This window comes from Pezoporus occidentalis, unplaced genomic scaffold, assembly GCF_034315485.1.
Source record: "Pezoporus occidentalis ecotype Australia unplaced genomic scaffold, CSIRO_AGI_Poc_V1 ctg147, whole genome shotgun sequence".
NCBI classification, from domain to species: domain Eukaryota; kingdom Metazoa; phylum Chordata; class Aves; order Psittaciformes; family Psittacidae; genus Pezoporus; species Pezoporus occidentalis.
In genome coordinates this window covers 605612-627723 of record NW_026913284.1, presented here as the reverse complement: position 1 = coordinate 627723, position 22112 = coordinate 605612, and the positions used below count along the sequence as shown (strand labels likewise).

Sequence of the window (22112 nt, the reverse complement as noted above, 5' to 3'; positions counted from 1 at the left end):
TACTCAGTTTAGACACTAAAATAAATACTGTGTTTAAAACTGGTAGAACTCAATTTTCATCATGAAATTTAGAGCTCAGAAGGCTAGAGAATTAGAGTTGCCATTATCTGAGAGACATAATTTGGAAAGCTTAACTGGGCATTGGTGGTGAGCCTGAGCATCAGACTTGGAATTAAAACCTCTGCAAGTAGATGCTTATTTGTGATCATATCTCATAAAGCTCATAAACAGTAACAGTAGTAAATTATTCACTTAAGAAACAGATACTTAATACTTTTTCTGCAAACAAACTAGTGGAGGAGGTTTTGAAAAATAATAATGGGAAAAAGCTAGACCTGTAGTACACAAAATGTTGCAAGGAATTGGAGGGAACAAACATGGAAAGAAGGAATGTCAAGGGGAATTAGTACTAAAATGTAAGTCAAAAATGTATATAGTTAAGAATCAAAGGGCAGGCCTACATAGGTTTTTTTGTGTTTAAATTAAGAGGGGGAGGTGCCATAATATGTAGTCTATAACTAATCATTGACCAAAAAGAGTGTGGAGACTTCAGTTGTACTGGGATTAATAGAGAAACTAGTTGAAAATCTAATAATGGAAAGTTGAAAATCAATAAAGATGAGCATTACCATGAGACAACAGAGTTCATGATACAAAGGAGAGAAAGGGACAAAAGAAGCAGATGAACAACAGCGGGCTTCAAAAAACCAAACATCAGTAAAATCAAGAAATTGGTACATGAGGTCCTGGGGGATGAATTCTAAGGCAAAAAGAAATTCAAGAGAGCTGAGGGTTTCTAAAAGAGGCTTCTAAAACAGGCATATTTTAAGTATAACAACAGTCTATTCTAAAGCAAATGGGAAAAAAGCCTGGCAGCAGTGTTGGCTGCATTAGGGGCCCATCACTGACCTGAAAAATACCAAAAAAGAATACTGAAAATAAGTAGGAGCAATAAGGCTGCATTGGCAAGAATAAATATTAAAGAACAGCACAGCAGGTTAGGAACAAAACTGTACAGCAAGGGAAAAGCAAAACAATAAAAATGGATTCTTAAATAATTTTCTATTATACAATAAAAGTTCTCTGCTTATTAGGATAGGTGAATAAATGTCAGATGGTGCAAAAGCCTAAAGTGCTTTGTATTTCACTGCCTATTCTCTAAGCAATGTGTGTCACAATCAAAGTTAACCAGGAAACAGGAATACAGGTCAGAAAGGGAACTATCAAGCTAATTAGATGTATTAGAACATTAAATTCTGATTAAATCTATTCTATAATAATATGGCGCAAAACTCAATCTTGGAATGATTGTATTTTTGATTAAGAATGAGTGAGTTCCCAGAGAACCAGAAAATAATATTTCTTATTAAAAGTGTGCAGGAGCACAGGAATGAGTGGAAAGGCAAGGTAAAAGAATGACTTGGTGAATCAGCCAGATGAACTTTGATACCAGAAGAGTTACTGAAAAAAAAGTCTAAAAATCTTCAAGCATAGAGACTAATTTCAAGGCCAACATGCATTTCTCTATAATTTCTAAGTAGCACAATGGTCTCCTTTGTCAGAGTAACTCTTCCAATCTATAAAAACAATACAGTATGTTATGTGTTAAAGTCAATAAACCCACTGACAACAGATCCACCTGACCTGATTATTTATTAAGTTGCTAGGATCCAGATGATGGTACTGTAAGGTGGATACACAACTTGTTAGTATCTCATTTCAAAGGGTAATTACCAGTGTCCATTAAATTGTGAAGATAAATTGAGTGGGAGATAGGAGGGTGTCGTGGTTTAAACCCAGTCAGACAGCTTGTTCACTCACTTCCCCCCCTTCTTGCCCTCCCGCTACTCCCGGAGGGACAGAGAGGAGAATCGAAAAGAATGCAACTCCAACAGGTTGAGATAACAACAGTTTAGTAACTAAGGTATAACACAGATCACTACTGCTACCACCAATGATAATAATGATAAAGGAAATAACAAGGGAAGAGAATACAACGTCTCACCACCAGCCGACTGATAACTTGCCCCCCTCAGCCCGACCAAGCTCTGACTGATACCTCCTCCAGCCCCACAGTTCAGCCCTTCTGGGTAACTCCCAGTTACCTCCTGGCCATGACGTGCTGTGGTATGGAATACCTCTTTGGCTAGCTTGGGTCAGGTGTCCTGTCTCTGCTTCCTCCCAGCTTCCCCTCCTCCCTGGCAGAGCATGAGGCTCACAAAGTCCTTGGCCAAACCAAAATATCCGTGTTATCAGCTCTGTTCCCAGGCCGAAAATCAAAACACTGCACTGCACCAGCTACCAAGGAGAAAAATGACTGTTACTGCTGAACCCAGGACAGAGGGGTAGGACTATCCGTATATTACAAGCAAAAAGCAGGTGTGGATCCCTCAGGGATGAGGCACAACACTTGGCGAGAGCCTTGGCTTTAACCAGAAGCATGGCATTACCATGGTGGGATTCCTGGGACACCAGTACTAATCAAATGGGACTGAATGCAGTGGAGCGCTGCTCAGAAGTGAAGCTCAAGGGAAAGCACCACAAAGGTGAGTAATAAAACCTGTGCTGATTAACATACCATACATATGCAATGTCCTGTTTTGCTTGTTGGTGAACTGATGTAATACAGGTGCTGTTGTCTAAATTCTGAGATCCACAGCCAGCTTTCACCTTGGCAATGCAGATGGTGGGGGTAGGGGTGAGTGACCTATCTTGTCTTACCAGAACAAGAACATAAGATGTGTTTGGAACTCAACATGCTCTGATGAGGGAGGCAGACTATCCTGGCTTACCTTTAATAAGGTCTTCTCATGCCCTACACTGTATTATGACAGGCGGGGCCTGGATCCAGTTGTGTCTGTGATTTTACTAATGCAGTATTGGGTAGGATGGAGAGCACACTTACACAACACACAGGACTAGAACTCACAATAATCATGATGAAGGTTTAAATTTAATTTTCAAGGGTTTAATTTACAGTTTTGCACCGAGACAGCAAACATAGGTGTTGCCAGGGTGTCCATTACTAGAACTTACGTTAAGAAAGGTTACAGAGGGATACTGAATTTCCATGATATACATATGCTAATGCAGTGAGAAAGTTACTTGGTTCTAAAATGTGCAGAGGGGTAAAAGCTCTCCATGCACATCTATCTGTTGGGAGAAGGTGGAAAGCAATGTTTACCAGTTCTTTTAGCTGCTAAGAACTGACTTCACCATCCCTGGAGGTAGTTAAAAGACGTGTAGATGTGGCATTTAGGGGCATGGTTTAGTGGCGGACTTGGCAATGCTAGGTTAACGGTTGGACTCGATGTTCTAAAGGGTTTTTCCGAACTAAATGATTCAATCATTGCCTCAGCTAAACGTCTGCGACTTTTTCCCTTCCTTTGCCTAGCAGTTTATTGGGTGTGAAGTCTTCATATAACCAGAAGATGGCACAAGAAACCCTTGAAGACTTTTAGATGTACATGCCTCCCTGTGAGCAAAGGTACCGCGGAAAAACGATCTGCCTTCCAGATGTCTGCCTAAAATTTGCCTGTTAGAAACAGGCTAACATGAAATAGCAGGGGTTTTTTTTATTATTCCGATTTTTAAAGCCAACATGTGCTTACATTCAGCTGCTTCCTTTACTATTTTAGAGAAGTGCGTGCACACACAACTTTATATTTTTAAATCTTAAGTACCTTCTGTTGATGTGTAATGCATTTGTTTGTGTAAAACCTGTCAAAAGGAGTATGCTGCATTACTTGGGGAGGAAACACAGACATTGGATTACACATTACAGGGGCAGTGTCAAGCATCTTACGTAACTACATTCCTGTCCTCACCTACGATAGCCCAGCTTTTCCTTTATCAGTATACTGAGATGGAACGCTGCGACATGTCTGTGCTCCCTGTTTTGGGATGCAATGAAGGTAGATGGGCAGTGTCATCTGCGGTCTGCTGCTACAGTTCTGCATTCTGTCAAAGTAACATTTGCAGGATACTTAGTAGAAGTGACTGGAATAAAGGAAATAGGAAGAAACTCTGTATAGTGAGGAATACAGAAGACAGAAAGGAATGACTAGAAACATGAAATGGAGAAGAGCCTTGAACTGAAAAACAAAAAAAAAAAGTAAAATTTATTTCAATTTCATTTAAACAGACTGGGTTTGGAGCAGTACAAAGATGTGATTTATATTAGGAATAAGTCAAGGGAAGGAAGATTCTGTAAAATATTTTCACTGCTGGGACTGATGCATTTCAAAGCATAGGCTAGGATGGGCACTGAGGGTGATAGATGAGCCAGGGCTGCCAGCTGTGATAGCTCATTCTCTTCCTGGCTCATCATGCTCAAATTCTAACTCTACAAGCGGGGGAAGGGGGGGGGGGGGAATTCATTCTATGATAGTTGAAAGTGAAAAGTTACTTTCAAGAATTATAAATGCTTCAGTCATAGATAAATTTCTTTAGAATATGTTTGTGGGAAACAAAAAGTAAAAATAATGGAACATTTGTGATTTAATGCATTCTTGGTTTTATATTTACTAGGTTGTCAAATGTAACTTTCAAAGTAACCATCATGAAATATTTACCCTTCAGCAAAGACTGACAAAGAAAAAAGCATTGATCTAAAATGTGGAGTAGGTTTTGAAAGGATTTCAGGGCATGAAAGTGTGACATTTTGGAGTATCCATTAGACTGTTAGTCCAAGTGATCTCAAAAATTAGTAAAACTAGTGGCATTTATGGGAATTTCCATATGCCTATTATTCTCTATAGGTACATCTCATATCCTTAGATAATTCATATATCTAACCCAACCAAGATCCTAAAGCATATTTGAGCACCTAACAATTAATCCCTATCTTCAGAAAATAAAATAATTTCTTAAGCCCCTTTTCATGCTGCTTCCATTCAACTAATAGTGGCACATGTTTTAAATGTGATCCTGATTCATATTGTTTTGGTTTTTTTTTTAAATAAGCTTAAATTTGGGTAAAGAACTGTTAAAAACATGACACATTTTCTTTCTTAATATTTACACCGTATCTCTGCAGAACATGTATCTTTTAAAAACATTTCACCTATTCTGCCTAGTTGCTGGTAACAGCCTTATAGTGAAAAGCCATGGGAGCTCTGTTGATTTAGATCAATTCCAAGCATGATGAGACATTTAATTTTTGTCTGTGCATTGTAATTCTGTTTATTCCAGGCCCTCCTGGTATTTCTGCACATATGGTCTTTTCATTCCTTGTGGAAAAGTAGTTCTTATTCTGTCAAAGAGGAAAGATTATAATAATTGATAATAAAGAGATTGGTTAGAGGCCATTTCTAATGCTTTTAAGTCTTAAAGAGTGATTTCTCACCAATTACAATGGTTGGATAAACATACTAGGGCAAAGACCATAGAACTGTGTAGCAGCCTTTGTTTCTCTGGGCAGACCTTCACAGGAAATCTACATGTCCACAGATAAATGTGCATCCTCTTGCGTGTCATAAACTGCCTTTTTCACTCTTTGGATTGTATCAGAACCTATGTGTTCCCAAGGACCATACATTCACTCTAGTCTCCCAGCGCCCTCAACTTTTGCAAGAAAGGGTCACTTGCTGTGACAAATGATGGTCCCCTCCTTTGGTCTTGTAGACACCCACTGCAGCAAGGCCAAGTGGTGGCATTTTTCTCCAGTACCTGTGGGGAACACAAGGTACTTGGCAGCCCTCTGCTACTTTCTCTTCAGTTCCTTCAAAACTTCAACAGAAAGGGGATATTTCAGAGCACAATCCTGCCCCTCTCTAGGGCTGTGTACTGGCTTACCAGGGTAGAGCTGGCCTTTGGGCTGGAAGATGTGGAGCAGCAATTAATTCTCAAAGGCTGGACTGTTATCCCAAAATTTCTACTGCCTAGAGGACATCCAAACAGGACTAGCTAGTTCTGCAGAACCTCCTCAGCCTGAGACCACTGTTGGGTGCATTTCTGCTGACGTCTTTTGCATATAAGCACCCTTATCTTGATCCCACCCTACCTGTCCCAGCCAAACATCTGTAAAGCCACTTCTTGGCCTCTTTGAATGCAGCTGCTGCTCACAAGATTTGTCAAGTGACAAATCTCAACTCATTTTAATTCTCCTGAATGCTAAAATGTTCCCTTCTATACCATCTCCCGCAGAATGGCCTGGCCTGGCATTTGGCATTATGATCCCCTGTCTCCTTTGGTCTTCAGGAAGCTGATGGTCCTTATTTTCACAGGGAAGGTGCTGACTCCCCAGAGAGGGCAACTGTGTATTGTACAAACATCTGCATAAAGTATTGTCATTTTCTTCAGAAAATGGATCTTCAGACTTCTGCCAGTGGCAGTCATGGTGATATGCCTGAGCTCTTTTGTTTCCTCCTCCTTGTAGCAGCAGAATGACAGGTCCTATCTGACAGACTCCTGAGGACTTTAGCATGAGCAGGTTTTCATCCCATTGACAATATCACTTGATTTTTAACATGGTATTTATGAATCATAGTTTAGCAGGAAATTTTCAAACAAACAGTGAATAATAGATAGAAAGGAGGCAGCTTAAGAATTGTTGATAAAATTAAAGGAACAGCTGTTAAATATCATAGCAGTCATTACATGCAGAAGTCATCTGCCACCTTCCAGGATACTTACACATTTTATATATAATGGAAATGAGATTTGGGTTAACCTTGTCACAATATGATCAATTTGCATCTCTGAGAGCTCAACACTTGACACCATCTTTCAGCTGTGACATTTGCCTTGATGCAATGCAATTAATAAACCAGCAGTGGATAAAGATGTAATTTGCAGTTCAGATGGCAAAATGTCTTATAATCTGTAAAGAAACCATGTGGCAGATGTATCAGTGGATGCTAAAACCCAAGATTTTCTATTTTTTAAAGCACCATCAAACGTCATATATTCTTTTTGTCCTATCCAACAGCTTGTCAAGTGCTTTTTATTTGTTGACATAAAGCTGGATATCATTAGATAGACTTTTATATCTTTTTTAAAAAATTGCATATAGATATATATGAATATATGTTATATGTAAGTATGTAAGTATCATATATTGTTTAGATATATATATATGTATGGACTAAAAATGAAAATAATTCTGGGTACAGGTGTTGTATTTATATCCTTGGGATCTTACCCCATCTGTGATGCAGAATGCTGTTAAAGTAATCAGAGTATATAAATTGTGAAAGAAGTTTGCAGGAATGTTACACTTCCTTTTTCTGATGTTCATGACATTTAGTCCTTAAGAATGGCATTTTGCCTGACTGCAGGATTCTGCAGGCAGGCAACAGCACTGGTATTCCCACTTCTGACTAGCGAGGCTGCTGTTAGGCCACATGTTAAATGCAGGAGACTCCGGGGACTTATCATTTAGCAATTCAGTTAACAGAGCAGATTCCTTTATGTCTTCATCTGTCTCCTGCCTGCTTGGTCTGCTCTGTGAAATATGGTGCCACCAGAACTGGCTAACGCTCAGAACTTCTGGTATTTTAAAGTATTTCCTCAGGTTTTTGATGGGGGTAGTCTTTACGTTTACCTAATGAAAAGAATAGTTAAGAACCTCTGCTTGGTATATTGGGGGTATTTATAAAATAGAGAAAATTTAAAAACAATCTTATACAGTTTGATTAAATAAACTTTCCAAACTTCCCATTGCTAATCTGAAAATGCTTGAGAAGGATAAGTGGATGAGGTTTCAAGAAATTAGGTATCGCACTCTTAAATGTAGTGAATGGATTCATGGATGGGTGTATGGATATCATACTTTGAGCAGACAGTAAGTTGAACTGTTGGTTTTAGGAAAAGATAGAAGAGGGTTTTAATAAAACCTTTTTACTGGGTTAATATAATGAAAAAAATATATTGAAAGATTTAGATAGAAATACATTGAAAGATTTAGATAGAAAACAAGTAGAAGGGCTTCAGTCTTCAAGCCTCTACCTTGCTGACAGTCTAAGAAATAGATAGAAGCATGGTCATAATAATTGACAATGCAGAGAAAGCAAATACTGAGAAATCCAGCATGAATGGCAGAATAACCAAGCAAGTCACAGGGTAAAGGGACAGTAGAGCACTTTGCAGGTGGTAGAGGTCAGTTGTAAAGCAGAAGGCAGGAACAAGGACAGACAAATCAAACATGCAGTCGTGATTTCTGGGGGCAGACTGATACCAAGCAGGGGTGTGATAGGAGTTATGAATGGTGCAGTGGCTCCACTCTGATCTTGCACAGAATGGGAGGATGGAAAGGGGAGGGAATTCATGGTTATTCTGCAGTGAAAAACTGTCCATAAAGCACCAGGAACCTTTTGTCATTTTGACATTACTGCAGCAGCCAAGTGTTCCTGGTGCACACAAAACCCAAAGAAGAATGGGAACACTAAAGACATACATAAGGCAATGAGAGGAAAGACGGGGAGAGTGAAATAGCGGAGAAACCTGTGTGACCTGCACAGCTGAAAGAGATCGGGGAAGGAAGATATGATGTGAATTCGGTAATGTCAGTAGAATGTTAATTCTAAGGCAGAAAGTTGTCTTTTTTTTTTTTTTTTCCCTGATACGTTAGTCCAGAGAACATACTTTATTTAAGCAGCCAGAAGCCAGTCGATTTGTACAACTCAATAGCCTTGACCTTTACTTTTTTCTGTTTCACAGCCTTCTCCTCCAAATCCCTTGGCCTCTGCCTGGTGCTTACGACCTGATACCCCAGAGAACGAAATGAGTGAGGAACACAATGCTCAGCCCAGACAGGAGCACGCTTGAGAAGATCCGTTTACACAGTGGATCTTCTGCTTTAAAAGGAATAAAAAAGCCAGCTTCTAGAGGAAGGGAGCAGCAGCATCCGGAGATGCTGGTCTGTCCTGGGTTCAGCTCGCTGTGTGCTCCCCCGGGGGTGCATTCCCCAGCGCCGTTTGAGGCTGCTCAGCTCCATAAATGCCATTTGCATCTGGACAGGATGTAACAAGAGCTGTAAATCACTAACGGCGGAGGAACAACTCAACTCCAGAAGCAGACACGGCGGAGCCGGGCCTCCGCGAGCTATGGCAATGTGTGAAAGGCATCTTTTGTTGGGGGGGGGAGAACTGATAGCAATTAGGTGATACTTATCTTGCCCTTTGATGTGTTTTTACACAAACAACGTTTTCCTCCGCGACTTGCGGTATAAAAGAGGAGCTGTGCTTCTTGACACCCTCCTACATCTCCGAAACAAGGCAGGATGACCAAGGCCCCTTTCTCTGTGGAGTGGTTGTCCCAGAGCAGCCAGGCGCCCAAGAGCACCACCGCGGGCTCCCCTCACCGACCATCCTCCGCCGGCCACCGGCCCGCTTCCGCGTCCAGCCCCGGCTTGAGTGACGGGAGCAAGGAGCAGCCCGCCGGGCCGCGGCACGGGAGAGGCGGCAGTAGCCGGGAGCGTTTGGCTACGCCCTTTGCCGCAGGTAACCGCGGCCTCGGCGATATCCTGGTGCTCTTGCAATGGGAGGAGAAGGACGGACGGGCCTGGTACCCTCCACACTCCGGGTCTCCCGATGAGGCACGACTGTGCAGCTGTTGCCCTGAAGCGAAGGGGGCGGGTGGCACCCGAGAGGTTCCCAGGCCTGGCTGACCCTTTTCTCTCCCTTTCGCCTGTCCCCAGGAGCAGGCGAGCGGCCGTGTGGAGCAGAGCAGTCTCCGCCGGAGGGAAGTCCAGAGCGCTCGGGCTCCGAGGAGGGCGGTGGCAAGGTCGGCCGGCGGCTGCGCACTGCCTTCAGCGCCGAGCAGGTCAGCACCCTGGAGAGCTCCTTCCAGAGGCAGCAGTACCTGGGGGCGGCCGAGCGCCGCAAGCTGGCCCGCAGGATGCGGCTCTCGGAGGTGCAGGTGAGCGGCGGCCTCGGGCAGCAGCGCGAGTTGCCGTTGCTTGGGCGTTGGCCGGTGAGCTGGGCGCCGCTGTAACCTCAGCTCTTCTCCTTGCCTCCCCTTTCCCCTAGATCAAGACCTGGTTTCAGAACCGCCGGATGAAACTCAAGCGGCAGTTGCAGGAGCTGAGGACGGAGTCTTTCTGCAGCCCCCCTTATGGACCTCAGAGCAGCATCGTACCCTTGCCTCTCACGTACATGGCCCAGCCACTTCCTCTGTTCCGGCAAGGGGCTGCCTCCGGAGGCTTCACCTTGGCGGCGCTCCCGGCACCCAGCCCGGAACTCAGCAGTGCCTGCAGAGCACAGCCTGTGGGCTTTTGGGCGGCACCCTGCTTTGTTGGGTACGGGGACCCCACAGCTTTCTTGCTGGGTGTCTGACCCTTTGATACGGACGATGACTAAGGAGGATTTGCACTACGGATACCTATCTGTAACTGCCTGGTGGAGTTATGATGCAACGATGTGCAAGATATTTTACAGAGGCATACTGGACAATCTGAATCGTGGACTTCAGGCCCCAGCATTTATAGGCAACTGTGTAAAATGGAAAAAAAAGTGGGACAAACACTAATATAAATCTTTTAATAAACTTAAACTTTTTCCAGGTTTGATGTGATTATAGAGCTATTTATCCTACCCTAAAAGATAACTCTGTTAAAGGAAGCACAGATTCCTTATTATTGAGATCTTTTCTGCCCCCCTGCAATTTACTGAGGGTAAGTGCTAAAAAGCGTGAATTTCCCACTGTCCTCTAAAACAGGTAAAGCCCTTCAGCTAATCCTTAGATTGTATTTTCTATGATGGATGTGCTTTTGACCAAATATTTGGATACACCTGTTACTAATACTTAATACTGGACTTGTTATAGTCCAGATGAAACCCTTTAAATAACATAGAATGTGATTTTAAGATGTAAAATGTTACCTACTAAATAAATATGTAAATATATCTTCACGCTTTCATGTGCAGACTCAGTAGATTAGCAGTGGCCTCTTGCCTAAACAGGGCTTGGAAAGGACCTATCCTTGAAATTTCTTATCAACAAAATAGTATCCCAGTATGTCACCTAATGCACCTAATAGGGTATGAGAGTGATGATCAAAAGAAATGTAACATTCCAAAGCTGGTTTTCACCAGGTAGCAGTAAAGATGTTACCGTTGTGCTATGCACTTTTAAAATTTGAACAAAGCTCTAGAAAACTTGAGAACAAAACAGCCTGATTTCAGGCTAGAGAAAGAGCTCTGAGAAAGGTTCCTTGACTGATGTAAGTTGCCATAAATCTTTCAAAGTCAACTGTCAACTAACATGAAAAGTGCAATAAAAATTTCCATCACTTTAGAGTTGATCTTGGGGGTTATTAGAGTATTTCCGGCACACTTGTAATCTGGGTTCCTGTAATGAATGGTCTGAAGGTTCTCTGTCATCCTTGACCACCCCTATTTTCTTTTGTATGCAGGGGCCAATCTGCTACTTTGAGTACACTTGCCTGATGAAAAGCAACATTATATGACGCTGAAAGCTGTGGCCTTTGATTTTCTGAGAAGCTGTCACATTTGGAAGTCTCCCTAATTATTTTGTAATCCATGGTGTTATTTTTCTAGCCATTTGAGATGTTAGCATTTACTCGCGCTTGCACAATTAATGTAGCTCTAATGCAAGAGTTTCAGAAAACTAATAAGGGCTCAGGTGCTATCAATCTTGGTGAAACCTCTTCAGGAAAATGATGCAGTTTGGGATTAAGGAAATTTGTTGACACTAGATAAAATTCCCTTTTAGTGGGGATTTATTTCTTAAAGTCAGGTATTGTTAAACGGCTATATTGATTACAAAAAAAAAAAAAAATACAATTCTCTCTGACTCTTTCAAACGTCATTAGGGAACTGGAATGTTTCCACAAAGCTTCCCAATGGTAAATACTTTCTGTTCGTAAGCATCCAATTATTAAACTGAAGGGGGAGGGGGGAAAGGGAGTGAGTCAAGACTCAATTTGGCCATTACAGAATGGATGAATACAGATTCCCTTAAATGAATACAGGTTCAAGGGAATAGTGGTTGAGATGATCCCCTCATCATCTTGTATTGCCACAGAGAAGAACCCCACCCTCCAACTGTTTTCGTCACCCCTTACAAAAGGAATAGCAATGGCCCTTCTTACTGTTAGAAGTCAGAGCCTCCGGATTCGGGAGCTGGGGGTGGGGTGTGAACATCAGCCTCCGGGGCGACTGGTCGGGCCCGGGGATGCCCGCAGCACTGCGGGAGCTTCCCAGCCCAAATGGGTTCGGGTGAAAGGTGTGGGGGGAGATACGGTCTCCATCGCAGCTGGGCCCGAGGGAAGTGAGAGAGAGATGAAAGGGCTCGGGAGGAGAGAAGGGGAACAAAGTGGTCCCCAGCCGCGGAGGGAAGCTGCTTCCGTAGGGCAAGGTTTGTGAGAGGCAGATGATACTAAGGGAGAGGCAGACGCACACCTTATCGGTGGTTATGACACCTCCTGAGGTGTCCGACCCGATCTCTGCCGGGTATACCCTCCCGGGGCTGCTAACCCCTAGCCGGCTCTGCTGCAGCATCATTCGGCTCTCTGCGGCTGCTGGGCCGGGCCAAGCTTAACCCAGCGGGTGGGCACCGCAGAGCCGGCCTAGCTCCTGTCTGCCAGCATCTGAGTGCTGCTCCATTGAACCCCAGCTGTGGTCGGAGGGGTGGAGGAAACTGCTCCTCCTCCGTGCAAAGGTTTACAGCAAGCAAGAGGCGACTAGGCCTGCTAGGACAGTATGTCCTACATGCAGTCTTTGCCATGATTTAGGCCCGCTGGACTGTGGGAACCACGCCAGGACAAGCAGGGCTGCGGGGCCGAGTGACACCAGCTACTGGGCGATCTTTGCTGGCAGGGTGCTGGTACGCGGCTCCCCTCAGCCTTGCTGGGCGCGCGGGCTGACGGGTGACTTGTCTCCGGGCGTATGAGCTGCAGAACGGCCGGCAAGGAAGAAGCCGGCTTCTGTTTGTAAAGGTGCTAATGATCACTTAACATAATGATTCCTTGGCAACTTGTATGCTCAACAAGCACACGAAACATCTCGTCAGTGTTTTAGCAGCGCTAGCCTGAAAATATTGTTGAGTTTCCCGACAATTGCTCAAATGAATGAGGGAGGTGATTTTTCACTTGGCTGAGTCCCTAAAGGTAACAGCTTCCTCTGAATACCTACGTGCTAATCCCTCTTCTTCGTGCAAAAGTTGGCTTTCTCTAGAATGTAACTGCTACATTCCAGAGGTCTAGAAAACTGTCTATGAAATAATTTCATTTTTGCTAAAGCGGTCCAGCTATGTTACTCAAAAGCGGCTTCAAGTTTTCTTTTTGAGATTGGAGGAAAAAGAAAAAACACCATCAGAAATCCCTTCAAGTAGTATTCCCGCTTGTTTGAATTTCTCACCCACTGTGTTTTAATGCCGGCAGCAATAAAGGAGCAACGGTGGCAACGTAGGACCCCTGCACACTCGCAGTCCCTCTCCGAGAAGCCAAGAGACTCCGCTGGGGCACCGCACTCGCTGCTCGCTCCTGCAGGTAGCTCCTGGGCTGCTCCATCAGCGTGGTCGAGAGCCCTCTTCTTTCTAGCAGCCCCCCTTTAACTTCGGGTGTAACAACCACAATTAAATAACCACCAGTTATTAAATAACCGCAGAATAATCACCAGTACCGGAATACTCTCCGACAAGACAAAGCGGTATCTGCAAGTCAGCTACAAATGGGGGGAGGAGGGCAAAGCCGAGTCCATTAGCTGGGGAGGAGCAGCATAATGCTTGTGCGTTGAAACTACAGGAGCTCCCGGCCTGGCGGCTCTCGAGGAAGGGGCTGTATAACCTGGAAGCTGGGCCCCCCAGGGAGGAAAAGGGGTGGGAAGGCAAAATTGTCGGAGCATTAACTTCAAAGCCTTGCACCCCGCAGTGCGTGCACGAGGGGGAAATAGAGCGGCTGCCTTAGCGTCACGGTAACCACGGGGAGCCGGCCCGGCCCGCGCCTATCGAAAGCAACCGACGGGGGATGGAGAAAGGTGTCGGGGTGTCCTCCCCTGCAGCTTCCAGACTCGCTGGAGCCACTCCGAGGACCTCTTTACAAACCAGGTGAAGTTATTCAGCGTTGTGTGCTAATCGGGAGAGATCTTGCACTGGCAGGCCATTACATCTAATTGCTGCCCATTATCTCTTTCTTTGATACGCAATTACATGACAATTAACTTGATAAACCCCAAGGAAGGGGGGGGGAAGAAGGGAAGAGAGGGAGAGGAATCAAAAAAGGAGACATCTCTTGGTCTCGACATGCTCCTTGTGTAGACTTTTATTTTCCTTTATAGTTGTCTCCTAAACTCCTAGGCCTCGCTTTAGTGATAACTCCTAGTAGTATGTAGTAGGGAGCTAATCCCGGCACCTCTTTTGGTATTGAGACAGGTTAAGTGCTTTAATTCTTATTTTAGTGCTTAGTTATTCGGCCTGGGCAATTCTGAAGAACTGTGGAGGTCTCACAAGTCCTCGGACAATTTGGCGTGCGTGGGAATTCAAGTGCTATTTTGTTTCGAGCTAATTTGTATTTAATTTATCGGAACGCTTTTTCCATTAGTTGCGCAAAGAACTGAATGAGATTTCCCTGATAAACTTTTTAATGCAAAGCGCCTGTTCGGTCCCACAGCTGCTGAATGGGAATAGCTGGGCTTGCCGCGTGTGAGCCGGGAGGGAAGAGGGTGTAGCACTGCTGGGTGAGTCAGTGGCATTTGTTATTTATGGGGTGTCAGCCCGCGTTGTTCCCGCGGGCCAAGGAGCGCCTGGGTGATGACACTGTTAGTGCTCACCGGTACTTCAAACAGAGCAGAGGCTATTCCGAAACAATCGATCTCGTTGATGCCTAATTGACTATCTAATAGCACCTATCAGGACATCTAAAGAGGCGCTGAATAACCTAGTTAGCATTTCCAAAGGGTAGCAGCGGAGGGTACAAACAAGTCACCGATTGTCCCACAGGCCGCGGCCGGCGGCTCCGGGGGCCAGCTCAGGCCATGCCACTGCCTGTGGCCTGGGGTTTCCTAAGGCCTCGGCAGGAGCAGGGCACAATGTTTTACCTGTGTTAACCTCCTCCCTTTTAGTAAATCAGCTTACTTACCTCCAAAGGGCTGCTGCGCTGCCCCAGATTCTCTCCTCCTGCCTATTTGTGCAGCTAAACAGGGGGCTTGTTGGGTTTCCCTCCGGAGGGGTGGGGTGGCAATGCATTTGTGCTTACTGCATGCTCATCTCCAGTTTTGTCAAGTAGACTCTGGTATAACTGGGGTTTGTTGTTGTTAGGTGGGTTGGGCTTTTTTTCAGAAAAAAAGAAATGAGGTCTGCCTATGCTGAGCCAAAAACCTTGGTAGCCCAACAGGTCCCTGGTCTGTTGATGGTGATTTGGTACATCAGCTCTTCATCTATGATAAATGCTATGATAGTTTGCTCAGTACATATATATATATATATATTTATTTTTTTTTTATGGACTATTTTCAGACATGGCTCCTAGAAGGAAAGTTGGAATGTGAAGATTTGCCCGATTATGCCTGAAATAACTTTTTTTTTGAGAAGGATAACTCTTACGTTTTCCTGTTTGTGGCTATTTTTACTTATCCTGTCACAACTAGGTGTGGTGGTATGTTGAAAGACTTGGCACACCAACAGAGTTCTTGGCGAGTACAAGCACTTAAGCTGCTAATAAATGGTGAGCTTCTAATAACTGGTGTAGGAAACACTGCAGCCTAGATAGCAGGGTGAGCCTTCTCCCCAGCAACAAACCCATGCACGTAGAACTGCTACAGTCCTGGCTGCTCTTATGGGCTTATATTTTGTGTGTGTGCACAAAGCCCCCAAAGAAATATTCCAGTGGTGCACCAGGGAGATAAATCTATCATTTGCCCCTAGAGGTCTTGTAGAGTTCACATAGAAAGAGCACTTTGTTCTAATGGTCTTAGGTGTAATTCTCACATCCTAGCATTAATCACTGCAACTAAATTTCAGGGTTACAAGTTACAAACTTTCAGGGTTACTGAGTTACAAACGCACATAAGTTATTAGTAAATTTCTTGAAGCAAGCATATTTCTTCTGGTTGTAAGGCCTATATGCAAATGCAGAACAGTAAGTATTTTGATCTATGATTTGGAGAAACAGGGCTACTATGTTCCTAATGCAAATTGTGTAAGAAAATGTACATTCTGAGACAATACAGAATCCCCACGTTCTGGATACACACAATTCTACATCCTTCCCTAAAAACTTGCACACCCATGATAAAAAAAAAAAAAAAAAAAAATCAATCGAATGTTACAAAAGCTTCAAGTAATACAAAATGATTGAATGGAAGTAAATTTTGTCTCCTATAAGCACTATATTTCTGTGAGGTTTTAACTCAGTTGCAGAGCCTTTGTCTACCCAGGGTCATCAAAGTTTTCAAGTTTCTCAAGCTGACACTTCTTTCTGCTGGGAGCTACAACAGACACATAACACCTCCCATCCCTTCCCCATCTGTTCCAGGGTTTTGTGGTCCACAGATGCACACCCACAGATTTCATCTGGGGATGAGGGGTATTCTGAGGGTTGGGTATAAACATCTTATTCAAAAAGCAGTTAATGTTGGATTCTACTTAAAAAAGACAGTGGGACAGGTCAGCTGCTTCCCTGCATCCTTAGTCTAAGGGAAATGTTAGCTGCTATGCAGCTTTTCAGGTGTACTGACAGTTTCCTTCTCTCAGACACATAATGTATAAATGTTAATGTGCATACTGGTCTCTTCGGGCACAGCACTGAATGGTCATCTCAAGCCTGGTTTAATTTTGGCAGTAGGGTTTAAGTGTCTCTCCCTAGATGGTTCCTTGGCATCACTGTGTGTCTGGGTTGGGGGACTGTAGGGCACAGGGGACTCAGGACTGCCTGGCTTGGCATAGATTTCATCTGCTGGAGTACTGATGGAGGGGCATCCTGCTTGCTAGATACACATGCGCTCAGTTTAAGAGTTTCTGAATCATGGTGGTGGTCAGGTACTACCTCCAAATTTAGTTTTAGAAGGGAACTAGGATCTGCAGACAGTATATGATGCACTGCAAGGGACAGCTCACTGTGCATAAGTTCATATATGGTGGAGTCTTAGTTTCTCTGCTTCGATTTGTCCTCACATGGAGTTATTCAAGAAATTACTGTTCTGAAATAAGATGGAGACAGTGAGTACAGTGGTGCATTTGTTCCAGAACAAAAGGTACCATGCACAGGTGGAACAGTTTAGGAATAGTTACTACATCCAGAAGCTATTAAAATGAATATGCAAGCCCTCAGCTCTTTTGGGGAGTAGCATGTGACCTATCCCTTATTGACTGAACTGCATCTAGGAAATGTTCCCATTATGGCGGTTTTGCCTGGGTAAGTGCCACTCACAGGTATGTGTTTCAAGCCAGGGAGGGAGTCTGGTGTCCAGCTCAGTGTTCATCTGCTTGGGAATTTGCACTGACTTGTGCCTATCAGACAAAATTACAGGCTTGTGCTAGCACCAAGTGAAGCTCCTTTAGTGGCTGTGCCCAGCACCCCAAAGAGCAGTACAGGGGCAAGCGCAGCCTGATGCATCCCTGCCCTTAGGGGCTGTTATCACAAGCAAAGCTCCAGGAAGAACCCAGCTCCTCGGCTCGGTGGGCTTGGTAAGGCATTTGCATTGCTCTTAGTACCTGGGCTTTATCGCTCCCTGGGACCAGAGCTGGGATAAACAGTAGGGTCTTCGAGGGCGGGAGGGTTGTCAATAACGCACTGTCCATTCCCGCAGCCCTGGATTTACGGGAACACTTGAAACAATGAAAATGGATACCACGAATACAATTTTCTCCCCTGATCTATTGAAGATCCGAGCAGTTCTGGGGGGAGTTGGATTGGTTAACGTGGTTGACTTTGTTTATTACAAAAATAAAACTCGCATCTACTTTGAGAATCTAGGTTATTGCTGTGCTCTTAGAAAGAAACAAGCTCCTGCCCTGTTAGGCCCAGCTGAATGACGCCCACTCCTTTTAGTTGTGCATCTCAGCGGGAACCCTTAAGAGTTTGGTGGAAATTGAGATCCTGCCTGTGCTTTTACTCAGTTACAGCAATGGCAGTCACTTCCCCTGATCTTTAGGAAGAGTGTGTTATCACAGTATCGCTGCTGCCAGAGGGGTTGTGGTCTATGCGGACTTTTTCTATGGGGTGGCTAAAAGCCGGGTAGAAGTCGGACACAAGAAGGGCTCGGCGACAAGCTGAGAGGCCGGGATGCCCCTTTCCCCATCAGGCCTTCCCCCGACATTCCCCCGGCTTTGCGGGGGGCGGGTGGGGTGAGGGAGGGTGTGTCCTGGTGTCCTCCCTGCATTACCAGAACACCATCCTTCTCGGGAAGCGACGTGTGGGTTTGGATAGTTTGAAGCTGATGAAGTGTGAGCTTCGGTGCTCACACAGACTTTGATCGCTGAGCTCTTCGGGAGATCGCTTGCGTTTTCTGGCTAGACAGACGGCGCCAAGTTCAAGCTGAGAGGTCCCGCAGCTCTACCAACCCTCCTAACCCGGCCGCGGTCCCCGGGAGTGAGGCCTCAGCCTGGGGGATAGGGACTTTCTGATAGCGGCCCCCCACCGCTTTTCCCAGGAACGCAGCTCCCCCGAGGTGCAATGCCCGGGTCTGGCAGGCCCTGGCGGAGCTACCTTACCCCTCTCCTTTACCACTGCCCTGGCCTCGCCCCGTCTCTGACGGAACGGGCTAGTCCTCCCCGTCTCGGGCCTGGCTTTAGGTACCTGCGTAATACGGGATCCCATGGTTGAAAAGGAAGTGGGCAAAACGGAGCTGTTACAGGCACCGTCGGCATCTTTAAACGTCGTTTGCGGTGCTGGGCTTGCCCGTGCCGAGCCCTCCGGGGGAGAGGGGCAGGTTTGCACTTCAAGGGGGTCTCCCCGGCCCCGCAGACACGCTGGAGCCAGGGGCTGTAGCCTTTTGCCAGACGTGTGAACTTTCCTCCATGCTGGCAGCTGTTATCTCTGCTCGATTCCCACTTTGATGTGCGTTCACACTTGCAAACGAGCCCGCCCGGGACAGGAGCGCACATATATGAGCGCGCCGAGCTCGCAGGTCCCCTAGCGCCTCTCACCATGAGTCAGGCCCAACTCCCTTCTGCTGGGACCAAACCCCAAGGGGTCAGACCTCACATCTGCTGCGCACCTCCTCCACGTCCTCCCACTTCCCTCGGCAGTACCCCACTCGTGGTCAGAGCCGAGCCCCGACGGGGTGGACCGCAGCCGAGCCATCCGGAGGACAGCAAGCCCTGCGCAGCCGAGCCCGGCCGAGACAGTCCCCGGGAGCCTACCGACGCGTGCCCGTTGGAGCCAGGTGGGTGAGAACGGACAGGGAGGAAGAAGCGGGGTGTGGCGGGGGTGGGGTGGAGAGGACGGCACACGGGACCCTGGCTCCCGTCGGTGCAACGGCTTGTCAGACGAAGGGAGGCGGAGGCACTGTCCCCAGCCGGGGTAAAGGCCTCACCGCTGCCCCTTTCTTCCTCGTTTGCAGCTCCCTACAGCGGCTGGCTGAGCGCCGACGAGTCCTCGGGCTACGAGAGCGAGAGCGCGGGAGGGGAGCGTGCCGCTGCGGCGGCTGAGGGGGAGAGCCGCGGGCGGCAGCGGCGGGTGCGGACCGCCTTCACCTCAGACCAGGTCTGCCGGTTGGAGAAGACCTTCCAGCGCCAGAAGTACCTGGGGGCCTCGGAGCGGAGGAAGCTAGCGGCTGCCTTGCAACTCTCGGAGATACAGGTGGGTTCCAGGGGAAGCGGGTTCCTATTTCGGGCTCGTCAGTCTTGCTTCAGCCTTCCTTGCGCTGAACAGACGTAGCTGTCTTCAGCTGGATTTATCAGGGCCTGTGGGCCGGGTATTAACGAGTTAACAGTCTGGACTTTGGGGACACTTTCTAAAGGGAAGGCATCGGGGTTCCTTTCTTAGTAAGATAAACTGCTTGTCCTCTATGTGCAGCTGTCTGTGCAACCTTGTATATGGTCTTAAAGACTCAGAGTGTGATTAATCTAAACTTGCTGAACACAGTCACTCTTCCTTTCTACAGCCCCCAGATCCTCTGCCCTCTTTCAACTAGGGCGAAAGTCCACCTTTGTCAGCTAAAGTAGAAAAAAAAAAAAAATGGCAGAAGCAGCTGAGCTACAATCGTTCATAGTGTGCATGTTGTTTTTAAGCAAAGTCCCTGATTTGTCTCCTTCACCCCCCGCCCTGCTCTTATCGTTGCTCAGATCAAGACCTGGTTTCAGAACAGGAGGATGAAGCTGAAGAGGCAGATACAGGACAAGCAGCACAGCCTCGTGGCTCCTGCTCCACTCTACAGCTTTCCCCCGGGCACCTCCCCGGCTCTGTTCCAGGATGGGTTCCTCTACCCCTTTGCTGCTCAGCACCAGAGACTCTTGCCTTTTGCCCCTGTGCCTGCTGTGCAGTTCGGCTTCTCCTTTCCCAGATATAATGCATCGCAAAGTACCTACATGGGAAATGAGCTGCCCTACTACCATCGACACTTTCTTCCTCATCCTTCCTTCCATCCAGTTATTCAGAACAAAATGGACGAACAGTGTCACCCTGTATATGCATTATAGTGAAAATGAAAAGGGGCAGGCAAAGGAGAAAAGTGTTGTATGCTGTGATGTATAGTGTGCTCGGAACCTCATGTCTGATTTGGAAGAATACGTTTATTATTTTAAGTTAAATGTGAAAATAAATAATTTTATATTTGTACTAAATGATATTAAAATCTATCGGATGTGATGTCACTCATTTTTTTTTTATTTGACAGGGTACTAATATTTTAAGTACTGGTAGTCCAGGGAACTGGATGGTGAAAAGCAATAGCAGAAAGTGCTTTTGCAAAATTTCCCATGGTGAAGGGCAAAGTTATTAAGTTTAGTCTGGATGGATATGTTAAAAGAACGGTTTTCATTGCATATAAATAAAATCTGAACAGTTATATGTGTCAACTTTATATAGGCTGCACTCCTACAGTGTAAATGACCATGGTCACCTGAACTTCAGTTTGAGTAACGGAGAAGGATTTATATGTTTTAATACATCTTGCCTGACTTTCCTATGCTCATGCTGAGTGTTGCGGTTTAAGACCACAGCTGAACCCAGGACACTGAGGTGTAGTCTGTCTGTTGGGTGTGTTTGGGAATCTGGAACTTAATAGTTGCATCACACTGTGCTTTTGGCTGAGTGCATCCTCAAGAAGGAAGGATAAACTGCTGGTGAGTTTCTTTTCTGGATATTAATCAATGCATCACTTTGTATTAAAGCTCAATTGTATTGGTTCATAGCCGTATTGTTTAATGGGATTTTTCACCACTGCCCATGATAACTGCTGATAACTGCATTTTTAAAAATTATTTCATTTTAAGTAAATTGAACCCTTTGGAAAAAACATTTAAAGTGACTTGTTCAAATTTGTGTTTTGAGAATCCTGAAATCTGTTAGATTTTTGTTCTTCTTGGGATCTGTTTTCACTCCTCTCTTGAAAGAGCTTGCTTAGCACTTATTTCTTTTAATCTATTACACATTAATAAAGTTTCTTTATTTCACCTCAGGTCTCCTTAAATGCATTAGAAACTAAGTTGATTGATTGCTGCATTGTAGTCTAAACTTTCCTTCTTCACTTCTTCACTCTCCAAACCAGGGAGCCATTAAGAGTTTTGATTTAACAGCCTATGGGCTTCTCACTTGTGAAAGGACAGCTTGAAAGTGGTAAGGAGAATTTTCTCTGCTGCTGCTGTTGCAAACCAGGTACAGTCTTAACACCAAGAGGATCCAAGCTGACATGTTGGAAGAAAACTTGCTGGTCGCTGGGGGAAATGAGGTGCCTCTTTCCTACATCTTACAGTCTGTTCAGAGGGCTGAGAAAAGAACATGTCCCTTCAGCAGCCCAGCTGCATCTTGGAGTGGTGCTGTCTTAGTGTGGCACTGAGGGGCTGTGGTGTGGAAAATCCCTTCAGGTGTCTCTTACCCTCCCCCTGGATAGGAAAGGTTGGAGTGCTTGAGAGTGGGTTCAGAGAAAACCTTGCCGTGGCATGTTCAGGGATTTGCTTTTCATCAGAGGTTATAACCAGACAGGAGATGAGACACAGGAGGCAGAAATTTGGATGAAACTTGTTCATGTCCCCTTGTGCATCTCAATATC

At 45.5% G+C, this 22112-nt stretch overlaps 2 protein-coding genes across 2 annotated transcripts; both read left to right on the top strand.

The window, feature by feature from the left end:
- Positions 1-8897: 8897 nt before the first annotated feature.
- LOC134159432 (homeobox protein VENTX-like) lies at positions 8898-10447 on the top strand. The gene is made up of 3 exons (XM_062610346.1): positions 8898-9443; positions 9647-9861; positions 9972-10447. Exons 1-3 carry the CDS (start codon positions 9224-9226, stop codon positions 10275-10277), a joined length of 741 nt encoding a protein of 246 aa, XP_062466330.1. The 5' UTR covers positions 8898-9223; the 3' UTR covers positions 10278-10447.
- An 8281-nt stretch (positions 10448-18728) lies between these two features.
- On the top strand, positions 18729-20710 carry LOC134159431 (homeobox protein vent1-like). The gene is made up of 3 exons (XM_062610345.1): positions 18729-19286; positions 19464-19702; positions 20188-20710. Exons 1-3 carry the CDS (start codon positions 19049-19051, stop codon positions 20539-20541), a joined length of 831 nt encoding a protein of 276 aa, XP_062466329.1. The 5' UTR covers positions 18729-19048; the 3' UTR covers positions 20542-20710.
- The last annotated feature ends 1402 nt before the right edge of the window (positions 20711-22112 follow it).